We start from the raw sequence: 26059 nt of genomic DNA on the forward strand, positions 1-26059 counted from the left end.
TTGCCTGTAAACATAAAGATATTAACAAAATATATCGAAAGCGAATGAAATAAATGTCAATCGATTAATGAGAATATATATCGAATATATCGAAAAACGTTATTTCTTCTATCCTCTAAAAAAAGATGAATTTAAATCAAACCTTATCCATTGTATCGAGGAGACACTGGGTGACATCTGGACGCAAACGAGCGTAAGTTTCTCGCATCGTCGAAAAAGGGGTTGAATTCCGTCGATAAGGAAGACGACGCGCCCTCTGCTAGTCAAATCAACCCCTAACCTTACTGGCAAACGGTAACTCCTCACCGCTACGATAAATCGGTCATCATACCGCGTTTTTTTTATTATCGACGATTCGATAGTTTCTATCTATCAACCGTAGGTATCGGTATGCAGAGACATGCACGATAACGCATTCTATTCATCTTTATTGATCGAAAATGAATTATCTTGCTCCGATAAGCAGAGAATTTTATTTTGATCTTGTTTTTGCTCGAATAATAAGAAATCTTTCTCGTTAGATATTTAAAGGGTTTAATAAAACAGGTCAAGGAAATTCAGGCGCGATTGGTGGAAAAACGTGGACGCGAAAAAACACATTCGACATTTCGAAATTATTTATTTACACTTGACTTGAAAATTGATTTGATATTATGATCGTTCATTCATTCCTCGCCTCGTTTTTCTAATCGCGAAACGAAATTTTAATCCAAAATTCTTCTATCGCGATCTAGAACGTTAGAAATCGATCGTATATCAGAGGAGGAAACAGTTGGGAAGGATTCGCAGGTATATCGCCAGGAGTGCCTTTATTTTCCGGACCGAAATGGACGTGATGTAAACGTAGAAGCGGAAGGGCCGGGGAAACTGTTTGGGATAACTGTCCGCCAGACTTAATGGAAACCTAAGAATAAATTTATGTCAGCCGGCCACTCAAAATGCTAATGCAGCCGGGAAATATTAGAGAGCGAGAAAGAGAGCGTGGGGAAAGGGGAGGAGGAGAAAGATAGGGAAGAAAGTACGAGGAGAAACTCTTTCGAAGTCAACGCTTCGCTATCGTGTATACTCTTTATCGTGTAACTACGTATTTAGAAAACTGCAACAACTTGTTCGTAAATCCAGTATCACGGCTATTCTTACACTCGCCCAATTGTTATCTGGCGATAAAAATAAATTGCCCCTCCTGTAGATGTTAATTATGAGTCTCCGTTTCTAATTAAGAGTTCGTTAAGCCAGAGGTAATTAAAATTGATAAACCACTATCGCGACTACTCTGATAATTAATTTCACCACCGATTCTTCCCTCTCCGTTCCATTCTTCCCCTCCCCCTACTTTTTCTTTCCTCTTTGTTTCCTCTTTCATGCGATTTTTCGCTTCACTTTCACATTATTATCAAAGAGGATATCCTTAGGAAAAGAAACGAATCGAAGAAAAGGGGACAAAAAGAAAAAGGAAAAAAAAAGAAAAAAAGAAAGGGAAGAAATATACGGAAAGAAGAAGCACAAGTCGAAATTTCCAGATTTTTCAGGATGAACAAAAAAAAAAGAGACGTGGTAACGGAAAAAAAAAAAAAAAAAGAATAAACGCTTCGATAACGAGATTTATCGAATCTATTAACGATAAAGCTACGTATTTAATCACGCCCAAGAATCAAAAGCATTATCTCTACGTGAGAGGAGACACGTAGGATTACATCGCGCTCCCAACAACGATGTCAACAAACCAATCAATGCACACACGCTATACGGATAAAGTACACCTCTTTCACGTTCTTGCGTAAAGATACGGCCCGGGAAGGGGGGGAGGGGAAAGTCGACTAATTATTACATAATACTCGACCTCTAATTGGGTTACAGCGATAAGAAATGTTCGTTATTCGGATTAATGATAATTAAAAAAAAAAAAAAAAAAAAGAAGAAAAAAAGGAAAGAAGAAAGTTCAAGATCTCGGCAAAACAACATCATTAGCGGAAATTAGGATAATTAATATAAATATTTGTTCCAGATTATTTCTGGATTAAAGCGGAGCGACGCGACGAGAGCCCCGACCACGTTATCGATATCTTACGCATATTTCCACTTCCCCGTTCATTTCTCAATAAAATTGTTCATTTCTTCTGAGAAGATGTACAATGTATGGATACATTTTTTTCTTTTTTTTTTTGCCGTATCTCGCGCAGGAAGGTTGGGGAAAAAAAAAAAAAAAAAAAAAAGGGATACGAAGAATCCAATTTTTCCCATTTTTCACGCTACCGTTTTCAGGAATTCGCGAATCGCGTCTCGATATTACGCCGGAAATGTCTCCTCGAAACGAAAGCACACCGCGCGTGAATCGAAGCTCCGTACATTTTCAAACAATGGATAGATGTTTTTGAGATAGCACGGCCCCGCTCGTGAATAGAGGCAAATAACACGCGAGCACGCGATCCGCGCGAATTAATACGCTCGCTACTCGTCTGTATCCCATTGTTTTCATTTTTACCGAATCCATCGTACAAATAATCCCTCTTTGCGTAATCAGCGATAATTATGATTAAATAAATTATATCCCATCGGATTTTCCACCGATCCTTCCGCGTATCCGGATAAATGCAATCGTCTATCGAATAGATTGAATCGAAATAAAATTGTTACCGGGAATATACATATACGTATACGTATTTTTATATATATATATATGGATGAGGACGAGGGGGATATTTTTGATGGCGCGCAATAGCGGGCGATCACTTGGAAAAAGCGGGAAAGAACGCGCATTAATCTCAATTAAAGGCCCGGGAGGAGGCTTTTCGGATCGATCCAAAACTTTTTCCCCTCTAATTCCATTTCTCATTTCAATCGAATCCTAAATTCGATAATCTGAAATTCGATGAAATTGCGCCCGATGATTTGCATTGGAAAATTTCCGTAGCCGCGCTGCAGTTCGCTCGCACCTGACGCGTGAGAAAAATAAACTTTTCGAAGGAAGAATAGGAAGAAGGGGCGCGAGGAGGAGAGGAGGAGAAGGATCGAGGAGGAGGTCAGAGGAGACGGGTTCAAAGCAGAGGAGGGATAAGAAAAGAAAGAGAAGGGAAGAAGGGGAGAGAGAGAAGGATAGGGGTTCGTCTACGATCGGTCGCGTAAAAATGACATCTCCGATTATCAGCGTCACGTAACAGTACGATGCTTTTAATTAATGAAAACCGCGGTCACGTGATTACCATCACCATTCCAATTATCTGGCTCGATTCTCGCGGCGCGAGAGCGAGGGAGACGGATGAAAGAAAGAAGGAAAGAAATGTTCAATATTGCGGCAACGAGCGCATTCCGCCCGATCGAAGGATTTCCCCGCAATTAGTATGAATCGAGTCGCACTTGGATCGTCATCGATCGACCACGTATTCGACGCTCCGTCAAAATACAAACCGACAAGTTTTCGAACCTCTCTCTCTCGAGATTCGAAAGATTCGCGCGGACGAGGGTGGCGTACGCAGTGCGGCTATAATTTAAGAAGAATTCGCGTAATTTCGGACCGGAGGAGAAACAGGACTGTTTGGTGAGTTAACGAGTCGTTTAAAATTCTACGAAATCTCGTTTTTTCCTTTTTTTCTCTTTCTCTCTCTCTCTCTCTCTCTCTTTTCCCGTCGCGGCGGCACCAACGGCGTCGTTGAAATTTTTTTCCAACCCCCGCCTCCCCCATCGCTCCCATGGACACGACGAGACGCTGTAATTGTCCGGGAAGCCGCGAAAACTCGAGAGAGAGAGAGAGAGAGAGAGGAGAGAGGGAGAAAGGGGGATAAATCTCGCGCGATTCGATTAAACGATCGTAATATTTCTGATTTCTCGTCTCGGATGCTTGATTGCCAGGCGGACGCGATGTTTGTGATAAACCGGCGGGTAAAACAATTTTTCAACTCGCTCGCGAATGAGAGGAAGAGGAAATCGAAGGCGAGAAGTTGCGGCCAGTCAGCAGTCCGTCTCTCGAACGAGGAGAGAAAAATCGAAACGAAGGAAGCGCGGTTCTAACGAACTATATTGTGAACAAAATAAATCGAAAAAATAAAAATAGTAAGGGAAGTGAGGATGAAGGTTGGAGCGTACCGCGTCGTCTCCTCTTTCCTCCACGGAGGAACGAGTATACTTGTTTGTTTTATTCAGTCGAGTTCGATTCACTCCAACAGATTACGGCGTCTCGATTGAAAAAAGAAAATCGTGTTTCACGAGCAGAAACTTTTCTTTCCTTTTTTTCCCCTCCCCCTCTTTTTTTTTTCCTCTCTTTTTTGGACGGAAGGATCGATCATCCGTGCAATTTCTCGTTTCTAGACGATTGTTGCTCCAGTTGTACGCACACGTACAAGATATTCGACCGATGATAAAACCGCAAAGCATCGATCGGATTGTAGATTAATCGTTCAAAATTAAATTTTCTATTTTCTCAACGTCGTACGCCTTTTTTTTTTTTCTTTTTTACATTTTCGTTTCCTGCGGAATATTCAGGATCAACGAACTCATTTTCATTTCTTTCGATCAGTGGCCTGATTTTAAAGGGGGTCAGTACCATCGTGCTCCCAGATGTAATCACTTCAGCACAAATACCACCCCAGTCTCCTTTGTAATTCCCCTTATCGTGCCTAGTAATTACTATTGCCGCCCGGCTGGCTCTTTGACTATTTGGTAAATATTTTTACCAAAGCCAAAGATGTCGTAAAGAAACTTTACATCGTATACGGGAAGAAGGTCGACGATTTCTCCGGCTCTCGTGCACCATTGAGAAATTAGTCAAAGAGATTTCTCGATATCTCTCGACGTTCGTCTATCGTCGTTCGCATCGATTCGTTCGACGAAAATTAGCAGAAAAAAAAGAAAAGGAAAAGGAAAAAAAGGAAAGGAACGAGAAATGGGCAAGGGGCGAAGTTTAGGAGAATAGAGAGAAGCTTGTTAATGTTAAGTAACATAGATATCGACGAAACGGATAACTCGAGCAATATCACGGTATAAAGTAATTTAATCAAATGTCAGATAGAAGTTGGCCGAAGAATGTTATGGAATAGTTTCATTTTACCGAGCTATTCCATGCAGTCGGGCGATAAAATTCTTCCTGATTTAAAACCGACCTTACAATTTTTTTTATTAAATTACAGACGATCTCTCAAAATTATGGAAGAAGCGGAAGGGGGGAGCAAGGAGAAGTCATTCCCGATGGGAAAAGTGGATGCCGCGCGAATTTTAGGTTTTCCGGCCGATTCGACAAATTTGGAAGATTTGCCGCGAGAGGAGTGGAGACGAAGAGCACGCGGCACATGCCTCGCCGTACTCGATCTCGTTAATCACGCGCTTATCGTTGGCCTAACGGCCTACACCCTGTATCTTTCGTGGGGCTCCACCGTGGTCAATTTACACACCATCTTTTGCACGATTGGGGTACGTATTATTATCTCGATCGATAATAAAACATTTTTCAAACGCATTCCCTCTCCCGGTTTAAGATCATCGTCCCTCCCGGATTCCGTGCAATTTCTTCCAACGCCTCTTCCTCCGTCACAAAAGATCGCAATAAGGGAGCGGAAAACGGGGAAAAGGCGAACAAACCGAAGAAATTCCCAGGCGAAACCTGAAAACGCTCAACATAAACTGTGAAATTGAATCGAGAGAGCGAACTTTGCGCGAGCATCGCTCGCGGTTTAATCGCTCAAAAGAGGGCGAAAGCTTCTTTGCCGGACAAAAAGAAAGGAATAAAGGAAAGGGAGGAGAGAAGAAAAAAAAAAAAAGAAAAAGAAAAAAATCCAAAGAAAATCCATGGAAAAAGTTTTCGCTTACCCCAAGAGGGTATCCTCCTGGTGACGATTGCGCTCGCCGATTCAAATTGCATCGTTTATTTTCCACTTACACCCTTACACACTCCTTGATTCGCACACGGCAACAACGAGATCGAAATTCAACTATGAGACCCGTGCTCGCCTACTCCAACTAGACTTTGTCCCTCTCCCGAGGGGGGAAAGACCCGGCTAAACCAAGTGGCCAAAGAAGTTCTAACGACTTCGCCCAACGACTCCAACTTCCGTCACCGCTCACCACTCGATCTCTTTACCCTTTTCAGTACGTCCTGCTGATGTCCGAGGCCATTGTCGTGTTTGCCGGTGACAATGTTTTCACCAAGTTTCTTTCAAGGGGTGCCAAACGCCATCTTCACTGGATCCTACAAATTCTCGGCGTGATCCTCATCGTTTCCGGCGTTGTGGTGATGTATCGAGTGAAACGGGTGCATTTCAAGTCGATTCACGGGATTCTGGGCATCACTTCCACCGTGCTGGCCGTCTTCTTGTCCGTGGCCGGTTATCCAGTTTTTATAGCGGCCAAACTTCGAAACGTGATAAAACCGGTCGCGATCAAGTTCGGCCACAACTTCTTGGGTATATCGTGCTTCGCGATCGGGATGGCAGCTCAGTGTTACGGCTACACTTACATCTTCAAATCGGACCTTAAATTCCTCTTTATAATTATCGTGGTCGCGATCATAGCTCTCTCTATAAGGAGAGCAACTTCGTCTCTTTTCCGACAATTCGTAGGGTTGTTCAGATAAATTATTCTCTCTCTCTCTCTCTCTCTCTCTCTATCTAAAACATACGAGAAAACACAGGATCATCGAGAGGAGGAAGAGAGAGATTTCGATCGAAATAAAAACGAGACGGGAATTTCTCCTTTTCTGTCTTTATTTCCTCCGAGCGTTTCGTCGAGCGAAAGCGTGTCTAGACACAAATTACGTTATATCATAATTCGATCCTTAAAACGATATACCGTGTGCAAAACATTGTTGCACACTCGCGCCGATGTTGCACAGGGGAATCCGATCAACGCCCATTGGAAAATATATATATTCCATTAACGAATGACACGATACGAGCGCGTGATCAAAGTTCAATTATATAAAGTCATTACGCCTCTATGTTTCGGCCAACACCGTTCGTTGCTTGGTTGGTATCCGTCTCGTTGCGTCCGTGTTTACACGACGATCATCATACACGTTTACGTTTCCACGAGCAAGAAGAGCGACGTCGAATTATCGTTCTTCCATGATGAATTACATGTATCGAAATCTCGTACTTTTTTTTTTTTTTTTTTTTTTTTTTCGTTTCGCGTCGGATCGGAGAGTAGATTATTCATCGCGCGATGCTCGCGACTGTTATCTGTCAATTGACGATAAACGAAATCCGATTAGGGAAGCTCGATTAACGCGAGCGCACATCGAAAAGGTTGGGAGAAAAGATTGGAAGAAATTAGCGTAACGTTGTTTTTAAAAAAAAAAAAAAAAAAAAAAAAAGACGCTCGTTGTTTAGTCGGCGTTACGATTAACCCGTTCGCTGGCACGTGTAACAAATTGGAGGAAAGCATCGTTCCAGAAATTTTCGAGAAGCGGCGTTCGATCGTTCCGATATAAATACGTGTCGTACAACGTGTACGTACACGCGTGTATATTTTGCGTTTGTATTAGACGATCACGAGAAACGTCTAACGAATATTTATTCGCGAGTGGCGTCTGTTTACCATATTGGATGGTGTAGACGATGCTTTCTCGAGGACGCTTCGCCAGTGCATATACACGACACGATGCAAACACACGTGGATGCATATTCGTGTGCACGCAAATACGAACGACGTTTGCCAGAGTCAAACGCGAGCGCATTAATTAAGAGATGATACGCGACCCTTCTTCGTTATTTGATGATGAGTGATCTAATTTTTTTTCACGAGGAGAAAAAAAAGTGGGGGAGGAGGGGGGAGGGGGAGGGGGAAGGACGAAAGAGTTTTGATTAAAACGCGATCGAAAGAACGCCAATTTAAATGGGCGAAACGTCCTTGTTCCCCCTTGTTTCGAAGCACTTATGAATTTCTCTCTCTCTCTCTCTTTTTTTTTCGTTCAAATCGTCATTTCGATCACTTTTTCGCTCGAATCATCCGTTTTCGACACACGAGAGTTGCGCGAAAGTTTCGAAGAATCGAAACTATCCCGTTCGACTCGGCGTTAGAAAACATTTGTATTCGAACGTTGCGACGCAACGTAACGTGAAATATTCGCAGCAACGTTTTATTCCGACGTAATTTTCATTGTGCGTTTCGTATTTTCCGCAAAAAAATTCGTATTATTTTCCCAATTTTTTTCCCGACATCGCGCGTGTTTCGATATTTTTTAATTGATCACAGAGTCGGATACAAATTATTATTCTGATTATCAAATTTACGAGTTTGCTACGTGCGAGAGAGGGGGAGTGCGAGAGAGAGGGAGAAACGAACAAGTAAATAAATAAATAGAAGAGGGGGGGGGGGAAAGATGAAACAAATAAAAAAAGTATATGGAGTTATTCGAGGGAATTATTAATCGTTACAGTTCGTTATCGTTATTGTTTGCGCTCGTGTCGATTGATTCGAATTACCTCGTTAAACCGTGAAATTATTCGGCCGTCATCTCTATATTAATTCGTTAGACGACACGACGTTTTTTCCCCCAACGATATTCTTGCCTGAAGAAAAAAAAAAAAAAAAAAAAGAAGAAAAATGAGCCGACTCATTTTAAATATCGCGCAAGTGAAATAGAAATTCCATTCCCTCGCCGAGGGTGTATAACGAGCGAATACAATGCACACCTGTAGCCTCCAATAGCCACACAACAACCGTGTGCTGAAATATGTGTAAAAATTTAATTAGAATTACATATCGGACATTTAGCGTTGTAGCAAAATGGGGAAACGAGGAAACTTTAGAAATCCGGAGGTGAAAACATGGCCACGGCCCAGACTTACACTTGGCAGCGCGATGTTATTATAAATATTAACATTATATTCAAAAGCAATCGGAGGAAGGGGAAGGCATACGTACGTACGTACGTACGCACGCATGTGTAGTTTAAACTCCTCCGTTAACGGGAGGGATTGTATGAATAATTCAATGTTTCATCGTCAACTTATAACGCATTAAATATTCACGGGGCGTGCGTTAAATTCGAACAGACGTTTGAATTTTTCATATTAAGACCGCGGCGAGCCGTCCTGGTCATTTCGAGCGCGCGGCTCTTTCTTCGCGGCTTTTCGCCCGTTTCGAATCTCGCGTTGAACCAGCCGAAGCCTAAAAATCGTTGGAACGGGGAATAATAAAAAAAAAAAAAAAAAAAAGAGAGAAGGGGGAGGAGGGTAACGAGAGAGTAACCGGGATCGAAAAAAATAAAAAAGGGGGAGGGGAGAGGGAGGAGGAAAAAATCAACGAGCGTAACGCGGGCAAAAGTTCCGCGGGAGGAGAATTGTGCAAAAAGTTGGGTGAAAAACTATTTTAAACGCGTGACCGGTGAAACGGCGAGCTCGGGTGAATTAATCACGAATTAATGAAAAAGAGGGAAGTTACGGTGTCTCGTGGTGATCCCGCGGAACGGAATCATTTCCCCGCTGAAAAATAGAGTTGAAAGAAAAACGATGGAGGAAAAAAGAAAAAAAAAAAAAAAAAGAAAAACGACGGAGACCAATTCGACGCGCTTTTTACGCGCGAATTTGAATGGTCTACCGTGAGAGCGCAGGTTTACCATTATTGCAGACGTTTCGCCATTACTGCTGCCCCGAACGCACGGATCCTCTCCTTCCCATAGTTTCACTCTCTTCTCGCCACCCACTCTCTACGCGCTCTTACGAAAAAGGAAAAAAGAAAAAACGAAAAAAAAAAACAAAAAAAAAAAAAAAAGAAACGCTCACCCTGAGCCTTTGTTCCAGCGGCTTCGGTCTGGTGACTTTTTTTTTTTTTTTTCTTTTTTTCCTTTTTTTCCCACCCCACTCGATGGCTCCATCGAATGGACGATTTATGCTGATGCATTTACAGCCGTCCACGGTTGGCGACAGGGTGCATTGTTTAGTTGCATGCAGGCCGCATATCGTCGATTCGACGTTCGCAGCCCGGCATTGGAACGGAAAATTGTAACGTAGGTGCTGATAACGTTTCGCAACGGCCGATATCGAATACAGGGTGATCTTTAATTGCGTGTCGACGCTTCGAACTGCGACTTGCCGTAATCCCTCTTAGCGTGCGGTATCGGAGCAAGAGTGTGAGATTACATTTCACACGGGGATAGCACGAAACGTCATTCCGCCAAGATTGACCGAGATTAATGGTACAGCTGCTTTGCTCTAGCGATTATCCTGTAAGCCAAATTAATCGCGTTCCATACTTCTTTGATACGATACTGTCGTCGATTAATCGTAATTGCTACTTTTTCTTTTTTTTTTATAACAACCGATCAGACGATCAAATTGCGACAAAAAGCGATAAAAAGTAATCTCTCCGATAATATTCTCTATTCTAATCTTCGCGTAATTTTTTCACGAGTTGTCACAGAAAATGTCTAACTTTGTAGCTGCTATGGAAAAAAAAAAAAAAAGAAAGAAAAAATAATAAAATCATAAAGCAACGGATTGAACGCTATATTTTATTCGTAAAGTTCGAAAGTTTTAGCGAAAACTTAGTAGAAGCGAGTAAAATAAGGATGAAAGTGGAGAAAGAAGAGAGTGAAACAAGGAATAATTTCGTCCATTTTTAAGGCGAACAACGTACCGTAGCGAAGTTTGATCACCCCGTAGATCACCGGCTGACGTGCATGTATATGCGCGTAGGTTCGCGGTCACCTAAAATCGACCAGGAAGAACTTTTATAATCCGTATCCGACAACGAAGCGACGGACGAAACAAAGTTACAACAGCGTGCACGACGACTCTTGCGAACTTCTCAACCATAAAATTCTACGCTGGTTCCACGCTCGATCGAACGTAACTGCGTGTCTCTTTTCCCATTTATGCCGAAGGCCACCCATTTCCAACTCGCGTACACTCCAGTATAATAATAACGATTTCGAAATTTCTACTACTCCACTACGTCTCTCTCTCTCTCTCGTTTGCGATCGATCTCTCACGGCCGAGTATCGAGCCGCGAAATCGAGCGAGAAACGGACATTGTTAATCCTAGAACGGGCAAAACGGGAATTAACGGTAGCAAATTTCTCATCGGTTTTGGCTAGACGTTCCCTCCAATAAGTGTGGTTTCGGGTATGGCCAGCCCGCGCACTGTATTTTAGGATATTCGTTTCACAGGGCGGCACAGGGGAGAATCGTGTAATCCTCGATGAAATATTTAAATTCCTGAAGAGTGGCAAAAACGAGAGGGTTTTAATTAAAACGGAAAAGGAATATGACACGAGCGAGGGAAAAACAAGGAACACGGATAGACAGGCGTGGGATGAGAAGGCAAGGGGGGGGAGGGGGGAGGGAGGGGGGGAAGAAATTGGGATGACAATTACATTTCGAGTAGCGTCGTTTTTCGCCAGGGGAAACGGGAACAACGACATTGTTAATTAAACGCGACAGATAGTGACCAGAGACTATAATATCGAATCGATGGTCTTTTAACTTTCATGTTTCACAATGTATTCATTATCCCCGTAATTAGCATACGTCACGAATTAACGGTTAATAAACCCGCTTTTGTTCTATGCCGAAAAGCGGCTCGATATTGCGGCCCGCCCGCCAACCAAAGGCTAGTTTCATTTTTTCCTCGTAAATCATCCCCTTACGACCCTCGAATCTCCGATACGCGTTCTCTCTCTCTCTCTCTCTCTCTCTCTCTCTCTCTCTCTCTCTTCGATCACGCTCCTCCTCGATTCGAGCTACAATTATACATATGCATGCGCGAATCGAATCTCGTCGTGGTTATCATTCATCCACTAGGCCACAGGTATCGGTCTGGGGAATCAATTAATGTAAATCAAAAGTCGACGAACGAAATAGAAGCCCGCTCTCGTTCGTTCCTCACGCACAATCATAAATATATATTTATATTTATTTATATCACGGCCATGGTCGTCTATCGAAAAGGGGAGCGTCTATCCACGATTCTATTCCGTGCTGATATCGGGGCGACGCGTACACGCAAGATTACACGCGACTGTCGGCGGGCCGATTGTGCGCGCGGTTGAATTATGTCCGCAAGTTGCCGGACGTCGACCACCGCCACGATAGCGACACCGCGGTGCACCGAGTGAACCGGTTATGTTTCATTCCGCCCTGCCACGATTCTAATGGAACTGGAATCGAGGAAGGGAGCGAAAGACTATAGGAGGGGGAGGGAAAGGTCTATACCCGGTTAGAAAGGGAATATCGAACACCTCGCTTTGAACACCTTCGTGAAACTTTTACCTCGCTTCGATTGATAGATGGACCATGACGGGGGGGAGGGGGGGAGGGAACCTCTTTCCTCCTTCTCGTCATCCTCCTGCCTCTCCTGTGTCGTTCCGTTGCCGGAATACGGAACAAGTTCGAACTGTGATGGTTTAAAATCCGAGTAAATTCCTTTATAAGAAACGCGGGAAAGGGAGCGCGAAGAAACGTTTTTCCCTTTTTCGAAGTACGAAGTATGACGTTTTTTTCCCGCGTGAGTCGAGTCTTAGTGAACTCTTAATTAATCCGCGTCGAAATATGTCGAATTCTCGACTATCGACTTCTCTTCTTTTTTCTCTTTTTCATTCCATTCGTTGTGACGGATGGAGCTCGAGCCGCGCGTGTTATCTCGCGAAACGTGCGTCCGATTAATACACGGTTGACACGGCGCGAACGAGAGGAATAGGGGGGAGGGGGAGGGGGAGGAGGGGTCGGGTGATTTTGGGTCAACGCCAGATTTTAAACTCATTAAATACGCGCCGTTCGGACACAGACTTGGGACAGAACGTATTTATCTGCTGTTCCGCGTTATATACCGGTTATTTCCATTCGCTCCGATTTCGCTCCCCCTGTTTGCGCGAGACGAAATATTTTGCTTCCCTCCCCCTCCCCCTTTTCCGCTCTAACCGTAGAGAAATTGATTTAACTACAGGAAATAGGATATATAAATCATTCCCGCAGCGCGTAATTCTTTTGTGAAACGAAACTAGAGAGAGAGAGAGAGAGAGAGAAAGAGAGGAAACGTGACTTTGTTATATCCGTGGATATATATATATATACATATCGTTTTGCTCGATTTTCGAATTTCATTCAGAAATCTGGTCGTAGGCCCGCAACTTTATCGGGGTTGGATGGATTCCCTCCATCATCGTCAATTTGTCAATCAATGCTCGTTCGAATTTGTCCGGCTAAACGGTTCGTAAATTACAATAAAATCGGTCATATTTCGAGGAATAAATTATTGGCTCGTCTCGAATCCCTCTCGAAACACAATCGTAAATCATTCGCAATTTCGTTCGACGAGAGAAAAGAGAGAGAGGAGGAGAGGGAAAAAAAAGAGAGAGAAGAAATATTTACATATCGCAATAAAACCGGTCTATCAAACGAAACCAGCGATTCTTTCCTTATAGTTATATCGTTATATCCGTAGTATCAACAAGTTATATCTGGAAAAGCATAGATTGGGATTCCCCCGGTATTCCCTCGATAACGATGAAAACGCAACGACAGCGATACGCGCGGGAAAAAATCCGGCCGCGAAGGCCGCGAGAAGGAAAACGGGTATCCGTGACAAACGTGACGGCTCTTTTCTTTCGATCAGCGAATTGCGCGCTTGGCCTCGACGACTGCCTCGTGTCAACGAGGAAAATGGAACGAGGAAAAAGGAAAAAAAAGAGAAAAAAAGAATAAAAATACGTTCGATAAAATTTTCCCGACCGATTATCATTCGCGTAAGAAGAGAAGGAAGTTTAACTCCGTTTGAAAATCGATCACGAACTCTTTCTCTCTGTCTCTGTTCTCCCAACTTTAAACTCGATCCCTCGATCTGGTCGAAAGTTCACGCTATATAGATATACATACGTACAAAACGAAAAATTCTTCTTTCTCTTCTTCTTCTTCTTATTCTTCTTCTTCTTACAGTCTTAAGGCGTCGTCACTCCCTTTTTCCTTCTCACGAGAAGGAAGAACTTAGTTCGACCCGTCTTAAATCCAACCTTATGCAATCAACCGGGAGTCGGAAACTCCTCGCGCGGGAGAGGAGACCGCGAGAAAGGAGATCCTTGGCATCTTGCTTCTTAACTAACTTACCTTTTCACGCTAGTTCCTTCGCGTGGCGCGCGATATCTTTCTTCCATCGATCTAACTTATCTCATTTTCCATCCCTGGACCCTTCCATCCTTCTTTGCACCGCCAAATGGACTCCCATTTTCAAATCTTCCCCGTGAATCGGAGGATCCTTTCGACGACGACGTAATTTACGATAAAGCGTGGAATCGATGAGAAACAGACGACATCGTTTCGAAACACTTCGATCGCGTTGCTCGAGATAACCACGCCATCGATAGCCATGATGCTCCCGTGAACGAGGTGACTGCGTTTCGTTCAAGCAGAAGAAAGCAGAAGCAGAAATTGCGATCTTTTCCGCCCGAGGAGAGAGTTTCGAAGAGGGGAGAAGGAGAAGGATCGTTACTCGAATGAAATTGTTACTTGATCGTACTTGCTTGTTCGGATACACCTTTCGATCGATCGACCCCAGAACGAATTAAACCCCGTCCGATAATCGCGGTTTGTTTCCTCCCCCTTTAACAAAAGAGGCAAGAGACCACTTCGTGATCGTACGCCATTATATCATTGGAATAGGCCGCGTTTCTACGATCGTTCACGGTCGAGATCCGATCTACCGTCAATCGCGTGCATCTTTTGTGCGCGACTACCAGGAGGCTTCTTGTAGGGGATGGAGAAGGAATTTCCATCGTTCGACGCTGGGACAAAGTCTTTATTAAAAAGCTTCCCCGTTCAAGAGAGCATTCACGGCTCGAATCAGCGCGCGCCGATAGCATCACGTACGCCTTATAATTTCCCGGATACGTCCTGCAGGAAGACATTTATTCAAAACGTATCTGCTCGCAGATTATTTCGTTATTCCCGGCGCGGTTCGAAGCAGTGAAAATAGGGTAGATGCTCGGCGGATAAAGTGGTCACGGAGTAAAAGTAAAACTTTTCTCTTCGATTTTTTTTCGATCGCGATCGTACAATGGCGAGTAAAGTGGCGATAATGATTGCCGATACCGCGACACGCAACGTCGCGCAACGAAATCGAATTTTTTTTTTTTCCTCCTCCTCCTCCTCCTCCCCCTTGCATTTTTGCAACGTTGAAAATTCAATTTATCCTCCGTCTCCCCCCTCCTTCTCATCCACCGCACACGCACAATGCCCACGCTCTACCACGCTTTGTCCCGATAGAAATTATTTTTGTATAAGACCAGATATAAGCATTAACAGGCTCGATATCGATCCATGTTGTTCCATTTTTATTCCGCCCCCGGTTGGTTTGCCACCGTTCCATAAAGAATGTACGTTTCGCGACGAATGGGGGCGCATACAGACCGATCCGCGATTGGAAAAAGTCGCTTCAGGTATTCCCGGCTGTACACGGGAATGTTAATGCTAATTCCTCAAAGAGTCCCCTATCCTATCGTCACCACCTATTTTGCAGCACAATTTTTCGCAGCGAACGGGAAACCCGTTAAAAACGCCGTCCCACGTTAAAAAGTCGAAAAGTGGAATATTATCGAAATATTATTGCCCTCGTATCGTAATGCGATGTATCCGTCTCTCTTTTTTCGAAAAAACCGAAGGTCTCGAAAAACGAAGGCCTCGATCGAGTTTCGCCTCGTAAAAAGGATGATATCTCTCCCCTCTGAAAAGGGGATATCACGTCCTCGGATGTATGCACGCGGGCAACCGCATAAATATTTCTTTAAAATGCATTTTGCGTAGCCCGAGAACCCACGGGTATCGCGTATCTATATCCGTGTATACGTGAGCACCTATCTTCCACTGGATCATCCTGTTGTTTCGTCAAAGTCGTTACATCCGCGCTAGGCAGCGTATAATCCTTCGACAACGGGGACAAGCTCGCTGTTGTATGCATAACACCGTGAACTTGTCACAAGGTAGACGCGTCAAAAACCATTTTACATTTTACCCCGCCCCAACCGGGGAAATCTAATCCAGCACGAAAAACGTATTTGTTCCGGTGAAGTATAAAAATGTTTCGTTGTCTCGATGTAAAGGGAACCGCAAGTGTGCACACCTATTTATTTACACACCTTTTTTTCCCCCCGCGATGCCGTTACCACGGTAGGAAAAAGGATCCGCGATTTGTGCGCTTCACAAAGGAAAATTCGTACGTGAGTCGCGCTTGCATGAATTTTTACCTTTTCAGGCGGACGATAAAATTCACAGACTATCAACCGTGTACGTCGACCCTTCGTACCTTGAAATATTCATCGGAACCACGTTCAATATTTAAACGCTTTCAAATGCATGTTTTACCGCAATTACGTTAGCCACGTCTGTGTCTCCAAGCATGTTGTGCAATTAGACACGTTTGCGCTAAAAATTTTCCCTCTCCGTTGTTCGACAAATCAATTGTTACGACAACCCGATATTTTACATTTTCTTCGTGCACGCTTCGACCACCACTGGTCACATTTTCCGATTACTCCTTTCATTTTCTTTCTTTTTTTTTTTTTTATTATTTCCTTCTTTTTGTATTTTCTCCCCCAGCTTTTTTTCCCCCCTCTTCTAGCGACCGTGCACACGCACAGTTTATAATAATGGAAAATCGTTGATTTCGAGGAATGCTCGCTTCGATTGAAACCAACATCGAACTATTCACTCTGCCTCTCGTGCTGCTTTTTATACACACGTAGTAAAGATGTATACGTATGCAGTAACCATTGTACGTCTCGATCCACGTTCTTAACCAGGAGGAGAAGCGCAAACAAATTTTTCGCGAGGACGTGGATCGATGATCGTGGGCGAGCATCTTGAGTGGATGACGCGGTCCAAGGGGCATCCAAAACGAATTTGTTCTGGCTTGTGACGGCACGAGCTACCTCGATCGTCGTATATAACAATCAGGGCTTATCACGGTTGGTCGGTAAAAGGCTGACGAGGCGTGGGTCAATCCCAGCCTGGTCGATAAGGTCATCGAGCTGGCGAACACAGTCATTTCCCGACACCGACCAGGTACTTGATAGAATTATCCTCGTTGACGAGCGGCTAGGGCTTAGTGGCCGTATTATGGGCTTGGAATTTCTTCCGGAAATTCGCCTAAGATGGACGAGAAACACGTTCCACAGCCCGTATCCCGAATAATATACCGAGTTGGACTGCCCCGATTTTTAACGAGCCTGATTAAAACTTGGTGCTCTTGTTTCTCAAAAATGAAATCTTCTTCTCGATTACTTATGGCGAAAATATAATTAAAAAAGAAAAAAAAAATAGATAATTTTATCGCACGTTCGAGATCGAAAATATAACGTGCGACGACTTTACGTTTACGGAAATTGTCATCTTCGATTACAAATCCATTGCGCTGAACATATGGAAAACGAAACGCACGATATCGTGTCTTCGAATTTTACGTATCGGTGCGTTTACGAAATGCAGAAATTCGAATGATGCGATTAACGCGATATCTTTTAAAAAATCACGTAAAAAGCGATATCCTAAATTGAATCACGGGAACGATTTGTTGTCGAAATTGTATGAATTGTGGGAAAAAATCTAAATTCAAATACGAGTTATTAATATTCTCCCGCGAAAACGTAAGAATTCGATCTCGTTTTCGATCCGTTTCTATCCTCTCCGTTCTTGCAGTGTAGTTTTTCTAAAACACCGCGAAACCGAGCATTCGTCCGCAATAAGCATTCTTATCGATCTCCTCGACTGGTGTCGGTCGACCGCTTCCACAGCTTTTGCTCGGTAATTGCGAAACAATTAAGAATACGGATATCGCTAAACCGGTTTAATCAAGCTTCATAGAATTGGTTCGCCTCGATCCTTCCGAAAGCCGGGAATTAATTCGTTAATCCCGAAAAGTTAGCGAAAGGAAATTGTATTCAGCCATTTCCCGGCCGCTTCTGATACCCCAAACGAAACGTTTCTTTTCACCGTGGCACCGATTCCGTTCCTCGTCTCCTAGCTCGACGAGTGTACGTTTGCAAGGATGAATAAACGGACGAGGTACGAACGACGATCGAGCCGGAGATAAAGTTTGAACAGCCTTTACCAGAATTGCCGCCTAAGTGCATTAAAACTTGAAGCAGTTACCAACCGAGATTACGGGTGGGGATGTCCCTCACACTTTCCAGGTTTCGATGCTGCGAACTTCTCTAATTCGTTAGCTTGGTCCGCGCATCAATCTTCGTCCTCGTTTTCGCTCTTCTCCCCTTCCGCTTCCTTATTCAAATCGATAGGAGCGAGAAATCCATCAAAAATGAAACTCGAGGCCAACTCGAGGAATGCGTTGCAAAGTTGAAACAGTGGCCGACGTCGGTCACGAAAGTTGAGGGAAGCATTAGCAAAATTTCCATTTAATTTTGCGTCGGCCGGCTTCCCGTCAGGAAAATCACGGGGAAACACGTTCAAGGGTTCAATGGGCGGGTACTCGAGAGATTCGATGGGTCTATTTTCCGATCGATCATCGTCACGGAATCATTTCATCACCGGCTAAAGGATTGCTTGCATATCGACGAGGGTTGTAAAATGACCAGAGTATGACGCGGCCAGAGTTTCGAATTACCTATGTATAACCAACCGGCGCGGCGCAAGAGAAACAGAGGATGTTGGAATACAATTGATTCGCATCTGTGGAAAGTGTCCTCCTCCTCCCGGATCTATCTGGCCTACAATCGATCGCACACGTCTCCAACCGGAATTAGGAGAGCGCGTCCTTTGTGCTACGTTGGACATTGATATCTGTTACGTCGTGGTAACGTGATTCGCTTCCTAGCCGCGATCTTGTTTCCAAAGCTGAAACTTCCAAACGTTGCTCGGCTTACATCCACCTAAAATCGTCCAACGTCCAGTGAGAATCAACCGACCAACCAATCAACCAATTTAATTATTGGAATTAATTACGAAGAGTGTACCTCGTTTCCATATCCTCATTTTTATCCCGTAAATACGTACGTGTTACTACGTGGAGGATGGAATGCGATCTTGCAGAAAATAATCCCCTATCGAAGACACAATTTGGAAACGATCCTGCTCTCCCGTTGACGAGACGATTCCGAATAGATTAGAGTCATCTTCCTGGAATAACGACGTCCAGATCTGGTAGCTGTTGGTACACGATATTAACGATTCAAATTTATCACGCTCGAATGCCGGTCGGTGATTGCAGGCCGAGGGTGATTCGCGCCTCCTTAAAATCGGGTCAACGGGAAACGATTCCTTGAAAGAAAGAAAAAAGAAAATAAAAAAAGAAAAGGAAGGGAAAGGATAAAAAAAAAAAGAGAGAAAAAAAACGAACGTAAAAATTTAGACAAATTTCCCGACGCTTTTTCGTTCTTTCTTTCTTTTTTTTTTTTTTTTTTTTTTTATAATTGATTATCAGGCGAGATACGAATTAGGTACGGTTCGTTCGGGGAGGGATATTATTTCAGGTTCACGGATCGAATAGATTTCATCGGGATGCAAGCAGGATGATATAAATGTTTTAATTTGGGAATTCGGTCTTCGAATATATCGGCCGGAAGCTCAGTGGAACTCCCCAGCGGTGCAATATTCCGTCGAGCAGGAAGGTGGAATCACCTCTGGGAAGGTAATTCTCGTTGCGTTCCTAGCTCTCGGTATCGAAGTGCACTCGATCAAGTGCGTTCGATGGTGTGTACGGTAAACATATAATCGAGTGCCGATTAAAACCGTCCTTAATCGGGGATATACTTGCGATTCGTGATCGCGAAATTTAGTATCGATCACGTTCCCCGGCTTCGATCGTCGTCCAAACCGATAATAAATCATCCGGTTTGCATAATTTCGACGATGGAATCTTCTGGTAATGTAACTTGGGCTGGTAACAATACATCATCCCCTCAACAACCGCAAATTTTTTCCACTGCGGTAACGGGCCGTTTGAGCATCCACTCTACGTCAATTAATGGGATCATAATTCTTGAATAGTTTCGATGCGGCGTAATAATCAATTAGTGCCGATTGAGAGGAGCGGTAATTTTAATGTGGCAAACAATGCCATTAGCATGCAGCTATTATCGGGGACCGAGGGTTTGAACTGTGTCACGGCGAAATTATTCCCTATCTCTGAAGGGAAGTGGAGAAAAGTGGGAGAGAAAGGGGAAGGGTTGGGGAAACGAGAGAGAGAGATATGAATGAAAATGCTTATGCGCCGCGAACCCATCGCATCCCGTTAGTATTTTACTTCGATAAAGAGCCCCGGTTACATTACACAGGCGAAATGAAAATATCGGCTATTGTTGCGTCGCGAAACAGTGTCGGGATATAATTCATTACTTACATCCATCTCCCACTTGGCTGGATCACGGATCTGTACAAAGATTAGAGAGACATCGGTACGGCGGGACGATAAAAATGAAAAAGAAAGAGAGAAGGAAAGAGAGAAAGAAAGAAAGAAAAAAAAAATTTATTCGAGACATTGGAAACCGAGCGGTGATATAAATGGTCTATTACCATTATGAATGCCGTGAATAATTGAATTTTTCTCGCCTTCAACTTTCAAAGTCGAGCGTCGGAATTTATATGAAAATTTTATTCAACCGTAAATGAGATTAACATTGTGCGACGTTCGTAACATATTTATATATTATATATATGTTATGTATACGTATGTACATATACAACAGACAGCGACTATATCATCGAACATCACATTAAATTATCCATCGCTTTAACTTACATAAATCAAATTCCTCGTCGAACGGTGATGGTCGAGCGGTGGAAGAAATATTATCGTTTAAAATCGATCGAGTGATCGGGGGATCGATCCATCTTGTATGGAGATATCTCTCGTACGTATACTCTCCCTCTCCCTCTCTCTCTCTCTCTCTCTCTCTCTCTCTCTCTCTCTCTCTCTCTCTCTCTCGATGTACATGTTCACACACGAGAGCTTTTCGTTTGCTCCCATCGAAATCCGGGCACGCAAGCTTGATAATACCATTCGGTTTATTATTTGCAGAAACTGGATTATCCTCGTTGACAATGTGTACGGTTACGAGAAACAGCTGTCTACCTAGGAAATAGTGGATTAGCTTTGGGAACATGCGGTAACATACTAACGCTGCGAAACATCGTGGTCCAAGAATGTCGTCTTGCGTTCTTCTCGTGACGAAAACGATCCTCTCACTCTCACTCACTCTCTCTCTCTCTCTCTCTCTCTGATAAAGGATTTATCATATAATTTATAGATCGACGAACAACCGACATAGAAAATATATGTACAATAAAATTTTATTCAACGAACAATCGGGAACGAAAGATCGATTGGCGCGATCGACTTTGAATCTCTACAACATTTCCCTTTCTCTAACGCGATAACTCTAAAAAACACGATTACTCGCTCGCTCACCGACGAATACTAAAAAAAAAAAAAAAAACAAGACACTCGCTCCCCGACAATTTCACGCTTCGCGATAATTTCCCATAACCATAATGTTAAGGGGCGAAGATTTGCTTGTAATACGGTGTATGTAACGCATCTGAGCACGGTCGTTTCGTGGACGTCGTAGATAGAACTAATTTGGACATTATGAACAAGGTCGTCTGTGCGGAGCAAGGCAATAGAAGATAATGTCGTTAGGCTGTGCTGCATTACGCAGGGATTATCACGATTAATTACGCGCACCTGTGCCGCGTGCGTAGGCCGAATACGCGAATATTCCATCTTAAATCTCGGCCAGCCTTCTCCTCTTTCTCCCTTTCCTTTTCCACGTTTAAAAAGCCTCGGTCGACGATTCATCGTTTCTCTTTCCCGAACGAGAAGGGGCGCGATCGTTTTCGCTTTTGTCATTCGCCTTTTACTTTTGCAAAGTTACGTTGGCACACCGTTCGGTGGGAACGGTTGGTGTCGTGTAGCGATCTCTCGTCGTTCCTATTAACGCGACAAATTTCACGGAGCGAAGAACGAGAGAAAGAGAGACAGTTAACACACCGGGCAACCGAACAAAGTTGTCGCAACCAGGCCTGGTGGGCATCGTTGGAAAGTTTTGCCCGGTAAAATGCGACAGGATTATCGCCATTAATCGCGCCACTCGTCACAGGACAGATTACACAATTACGCTTCTACGATCGTGATGGTTATACACGGCTTACACATTTACACATATCACAAACGGTGGTTAAACAGTGGTGTCGGCGCGAAATGACAACTTTTGAGCAAACACGTGCCGACACGCTTAACGAAACGTTCGCCGAATTTTTGGCGTTTATCCTAAAACGGCCGAGAGAATTTCTTTCAGGGATGTGCGAATCGGCGACGATTCTTTTTTTTTTTTTTTTTTTCTTTCTTTTTTGTTGGTCATTCGCATCTTTCGAAGCAAGCATCTTTAACGGTCTTAAAGACACATAATACCCGGACCCGTTTCGTTACTTTGCACACAGGTTATTATTATCCTTTCGTTTCGTTTCTTTTTTTTGTTCCGCCGATTGATACACGCAGGCACGCACACGTCATCACGCCTCCTCTTCTTCGCTCTCGATTCGATTCGTTCCCTTAAGAATTATTTAACGTAACGCGTATCACGATAAAGTCGCTCACCTCTTGAAGATCAATAATTGGCAGTTCTAGATCCAACCGTAGTCTCTCGAGGATGAAATCTCGTCGAAACGAACTGCACCTGTAACGCATAAAATAAAACGCATACGCGCGCGCGCGCACGCATGCAACCTCGACGAAATTTATTACCCCTCTTTTATCCCTTTTAAATAGAACAACGTTATATACGTTTCCCCTTTCGAAATATTATCACAACGTTCATTTTTCTATATTTCGCACGGCACGCGTGGCGCGACACAATGGTCAGTTCGTGGCCGTGGAATGCAGCACGAGTTTCAACGTGGTGAACATCATCAATAGGGCGCTGCAAGCCATGACAGATGGAGACGATGCGATGCTGTGCTGCATCGCCGCTGGATTATCCCCTTTGAACACGTGCACCAGCACTCGTGCCGGTTGAGCGTTACTCGCCTCGCAGGTGTAATTTCCGGAATGGCGATCGGACGCGCGGGGCACCTCCAGCCAACTCTCCCTCCCCACCAGATCGGTACTGACGTTCACCCCCTGATCGACGTCGTAGTTGATCATCCGGAAGTTATGGTACCAGAATAAATAGGAAGGCGTCTCGGTCGATTTTTTTACGAGGCAGTGAAGCTGCAGAGTGCTACCTGGCCTCACGAACTTCTCCGAGGGGCCGGCTATCTCTGCTCTGGCCTCTGCAAATGGCACAACGTGACACGTCAGACGTGACCAGCTTACCACGTCCCTTATCCCATATTGTTTACCCAGGGTCCAAGGTGGTTATGAGAGGTAGCAAGGATGAGGTATGCATCGTGGCTGGTTAAGGATCGTACGGGGATAGCGTACCAAATCCCACTCACGCTCTCCCTCTCGCTCTTTCTACATTCTTTCAACCATCTCGTACGAGCAAGAGCAACCTTTTGCCCTGTCTCTCCCTCCCTATCTCTCTCTCTCTCTCTCTCTCTCTCTCTCTCTCCCCCACAGCCTGGACACGGTCTCCAGAATTTTAAGCTGCATCTTAAGCGTGATCGCGAGCACGACGTCCCCCTCTCGACTAGCCTAGGCAACCAACCACTTTTTCGCTCGAGTCATCGTTGCTTCCGCCGATCCACGCAGACTGACGACGCGACAGCCGTGAGACAGCTTGGTATAGGATCAGGTGTGACGGCACGCTGTAAACACGGAGCAAAACCTTCGTCATCCCTTCCCCCCCACCGGATACACTTTTTGCCCGCCCTCCTTCGAACCCCGGCGACAAGGCTTCCGTTTCACGTCGTGTCACGGACCGACGCACGTGAACGGAGGTGTGGATAGGAGTTTCAAGCGCTTCTCCGCGTGATACAACCGCGCTCTTTTGAACCGTCCACGCTCCCCTCTCTCTGTCTCTCGATCGGCCATCGCACGAATACGCCGGGGAAGCGGCAGATGCAAAAGAAGCATACACGGTTCTGTCTCGTACGTGTACTGTGAATAAAAAAAAAAAGGAAAGAAAAGGAAAAAAAAGGAAAAACGAATTCGTCGCGAGATCAACGCGGTCGATAGTCGACGTGTCCAAAATTTATTAAAACGTCACGAGTCAAGAACGTTCGCAATCCCCACGATCGTACGTTCTTTTTTTCTCTCTTGCTCCCTCTCCCTACTTCTCCATCGGAATACGCATTTTCAAATCGCAGCTCCAATACGTGAATTTTAACCGACCCGTTAAAACGATTGAGCTTTCGTTGTTTATACGCTTCGTCGGACCAATTTTTCCTCCCCCAATCCCTCCCCTTCTGCGCCAATTCTCTCCGTCTTGTTTTAATCATTTTACTCCGCACCAATTCTTTTCTTTTCTTTACTTTTTTTTTTTTTTTTTTTATCATCCCAATTCTTTCACACCTTTCAATTACGTTGATCGAATTATCCGGGATATATTTAGCAATCTCTAGCTTCTTAATTAACTTGCCCTCCTCCCACGGCAAGGAAAAGAATTATTAACCCGTGTTCTGGACACCTCCCGTAGAAATTGAGAAGCTTATTAAATACCGTATGATCTAATCCTTCCTCCCTTCTATGATCAAAGTTTTAAGGATGATGTAGCAATATCGGATGATTAAAATTAGATCCAACGCGCGTGGTCGCGCGCTCGTTCGTGCACATACTTGAAGAGGTCGATGTACCGTAACCGGCCAAAGCAATTTATTTATCTTTAGGCGTTAAATTTTCTCTCTCTCTCTCTCTCTCTCTCTCTCTCTCTCTCTTTCTTTCAATACCGCGCACATTCGTCTTTAATTACTCTTTAATGAGACGATCGTTAAGGGTCGTCAACTTTTGAAACTGACTTCGTTTCGTCGTGACAATACCCGAAGATCGTTATCGATTCCAAAGTTGAAGAGAAGATAAATTCCTTCCAAGCCGATGCCCCCGTTAAATACGTCTTTACCAACTTCTTATTCCAATCCTGGTAATCCAATCTAATTTTAATTCAGCCACTACTGGACGCGCATACTGTTGATTCGAGAAATGGCTCGATCCATTCTTCTCGATCGCGTTTTAATTAGCGAGCAAGCTAGCGAGTAAATCCAATTTCTCTTTTTTCTCTCCCTCCCTCTCCCCCTCTTTCTCTTTTCTTTTTTTCCTTCGCTTCGGGAGGAATCGTTAATAACCGAGGACCGAGCGGATGGAAACGTCCAGCAAATGCTGATTCGATTAATTCGAATTGATCGAATGATCGTATTAACTCGGTCCTCGGTCGAAGGATTTCGCAATCGTTCGCTGTGTGCACGAATTACGCTTAAGGGGAATAGGTGGCGGCCGTACAGTCGGCCGCCACTCGGGAACAATCGATTTTTCCTAGATTTTTCTAAGCCGGGGGACAAATCGGCAAAGGGCGACACAACGCTGGAATCTGACGCGAAACACGGTCAATTTACGGCCGAAATATCTTTTATTGAAACCGCGATACGATATCTCGCGTTTGAGAAATTTATCCGAGGAAAACTATCCGAATCGAGTGAAACCTCGATCGAACCCTCTTTTACGAGTATCGGTTATTCCTCGTGACGATTTTATCATCGACGTCTCTCTCTCTCTCTCTCTCTCTCTCTCTCTCCCTCCCGCCCTCTTTTAAATCTTTCACGCGAAACTTTGTTTCCACGAAAATTGGACGAAAATAGAAGGTGATAAATTACCGTGAAACATAGTTTTAAACGGGGGGAAAGCTTTAAATTCGTGCCAAAGGGACAAGAGTAGACTGTAATTAACAAATCGATTTCACAGGATGTATCGCGAATCGAAAATCCGGGATATTTTCGGCCGGCGAAACATTCGTTCGTCTCTTCCGTAATAAACCACCGTAACCATTTAACCAGTGTATAAAATGTGTACAATCGAAACGTCCCGTTATTGTACACCACTTTGGGATCAAAAAAAAAAAAAAAAAAGAAAGAAAAAGAAAATCTCATGCTTGAATTTCAAACGTTGCTTCAAGAAGAAACGTAAATATCACACGTTCCAGATTCGTTCCAGCGCGGGGATAGTTTGAGCGAGGATAAATATTAAAAGTACCTTCTCGAGA

The 26059-nt window shown here is 44.0% G+C and overlaps 2 protein-coding genes across 4 annotated transcripts in view; one reads left to right on the top strand and one right to left on the bottom strand.

The window, feature by feature from the left end:
• Positions 1-3335: 3335 nt before the first annotated feature.
• Positions 3336-7725, top strand: LOC100869413 (transmembrane reductase CYB561D2). The gene is made up of 3 exons (XM_086914389.1): positions 3336-3535; positions 5121-5400; positions 6077-7725. The coding sequence occupies exons 2-3, from the start codon at positions 5137-5139 to the stop codon at positions 6557-6559; spliced, it is 747 nt and encodes a 248-aa protein (XP_086770515.1). The 5' UTR covers positions 3336-3535; positions 5121-5136; the 3' UTR covers positions 6560-7725.
• Positions 7726-20499: 12774 nt separating this feature from the next.
• Positions 20500-26059, bottom strand: part of LOC100871335 (lachesin) — a 39200-nt gene continuing 33640 nt past the window's right edge. For all 3 annotated transcript variants that reach the window (XM_086914392.1, XM_086914391.1, XM_086914390.1), the window contains one exon: positions 20500-23198. In XM_086914392.1, coding sequence (XP_086770518.1) covers positions 22786-23198 — 413 coding nt within the window. In that variant the 3' untranslated portion in view covers positions 20500-22785. The remainder of the gene's footprint in view (positions 23199-26059) is intronic.

Source organism: Apis florea, unplaced genomic scaffold, assembly GCF_048593485.1.
Source record: "Apis florea isolate Af1SG1 unplaced genomic scaffold, ASM4859348v1 contig_3587_pilon, whole genome shotgun sequence".
Lineage (NCBI taxonomy): Eukaryota > Metazoa > Arthropoda > Insecta > Hymenoptera > Apidae > Apis > Apis florea.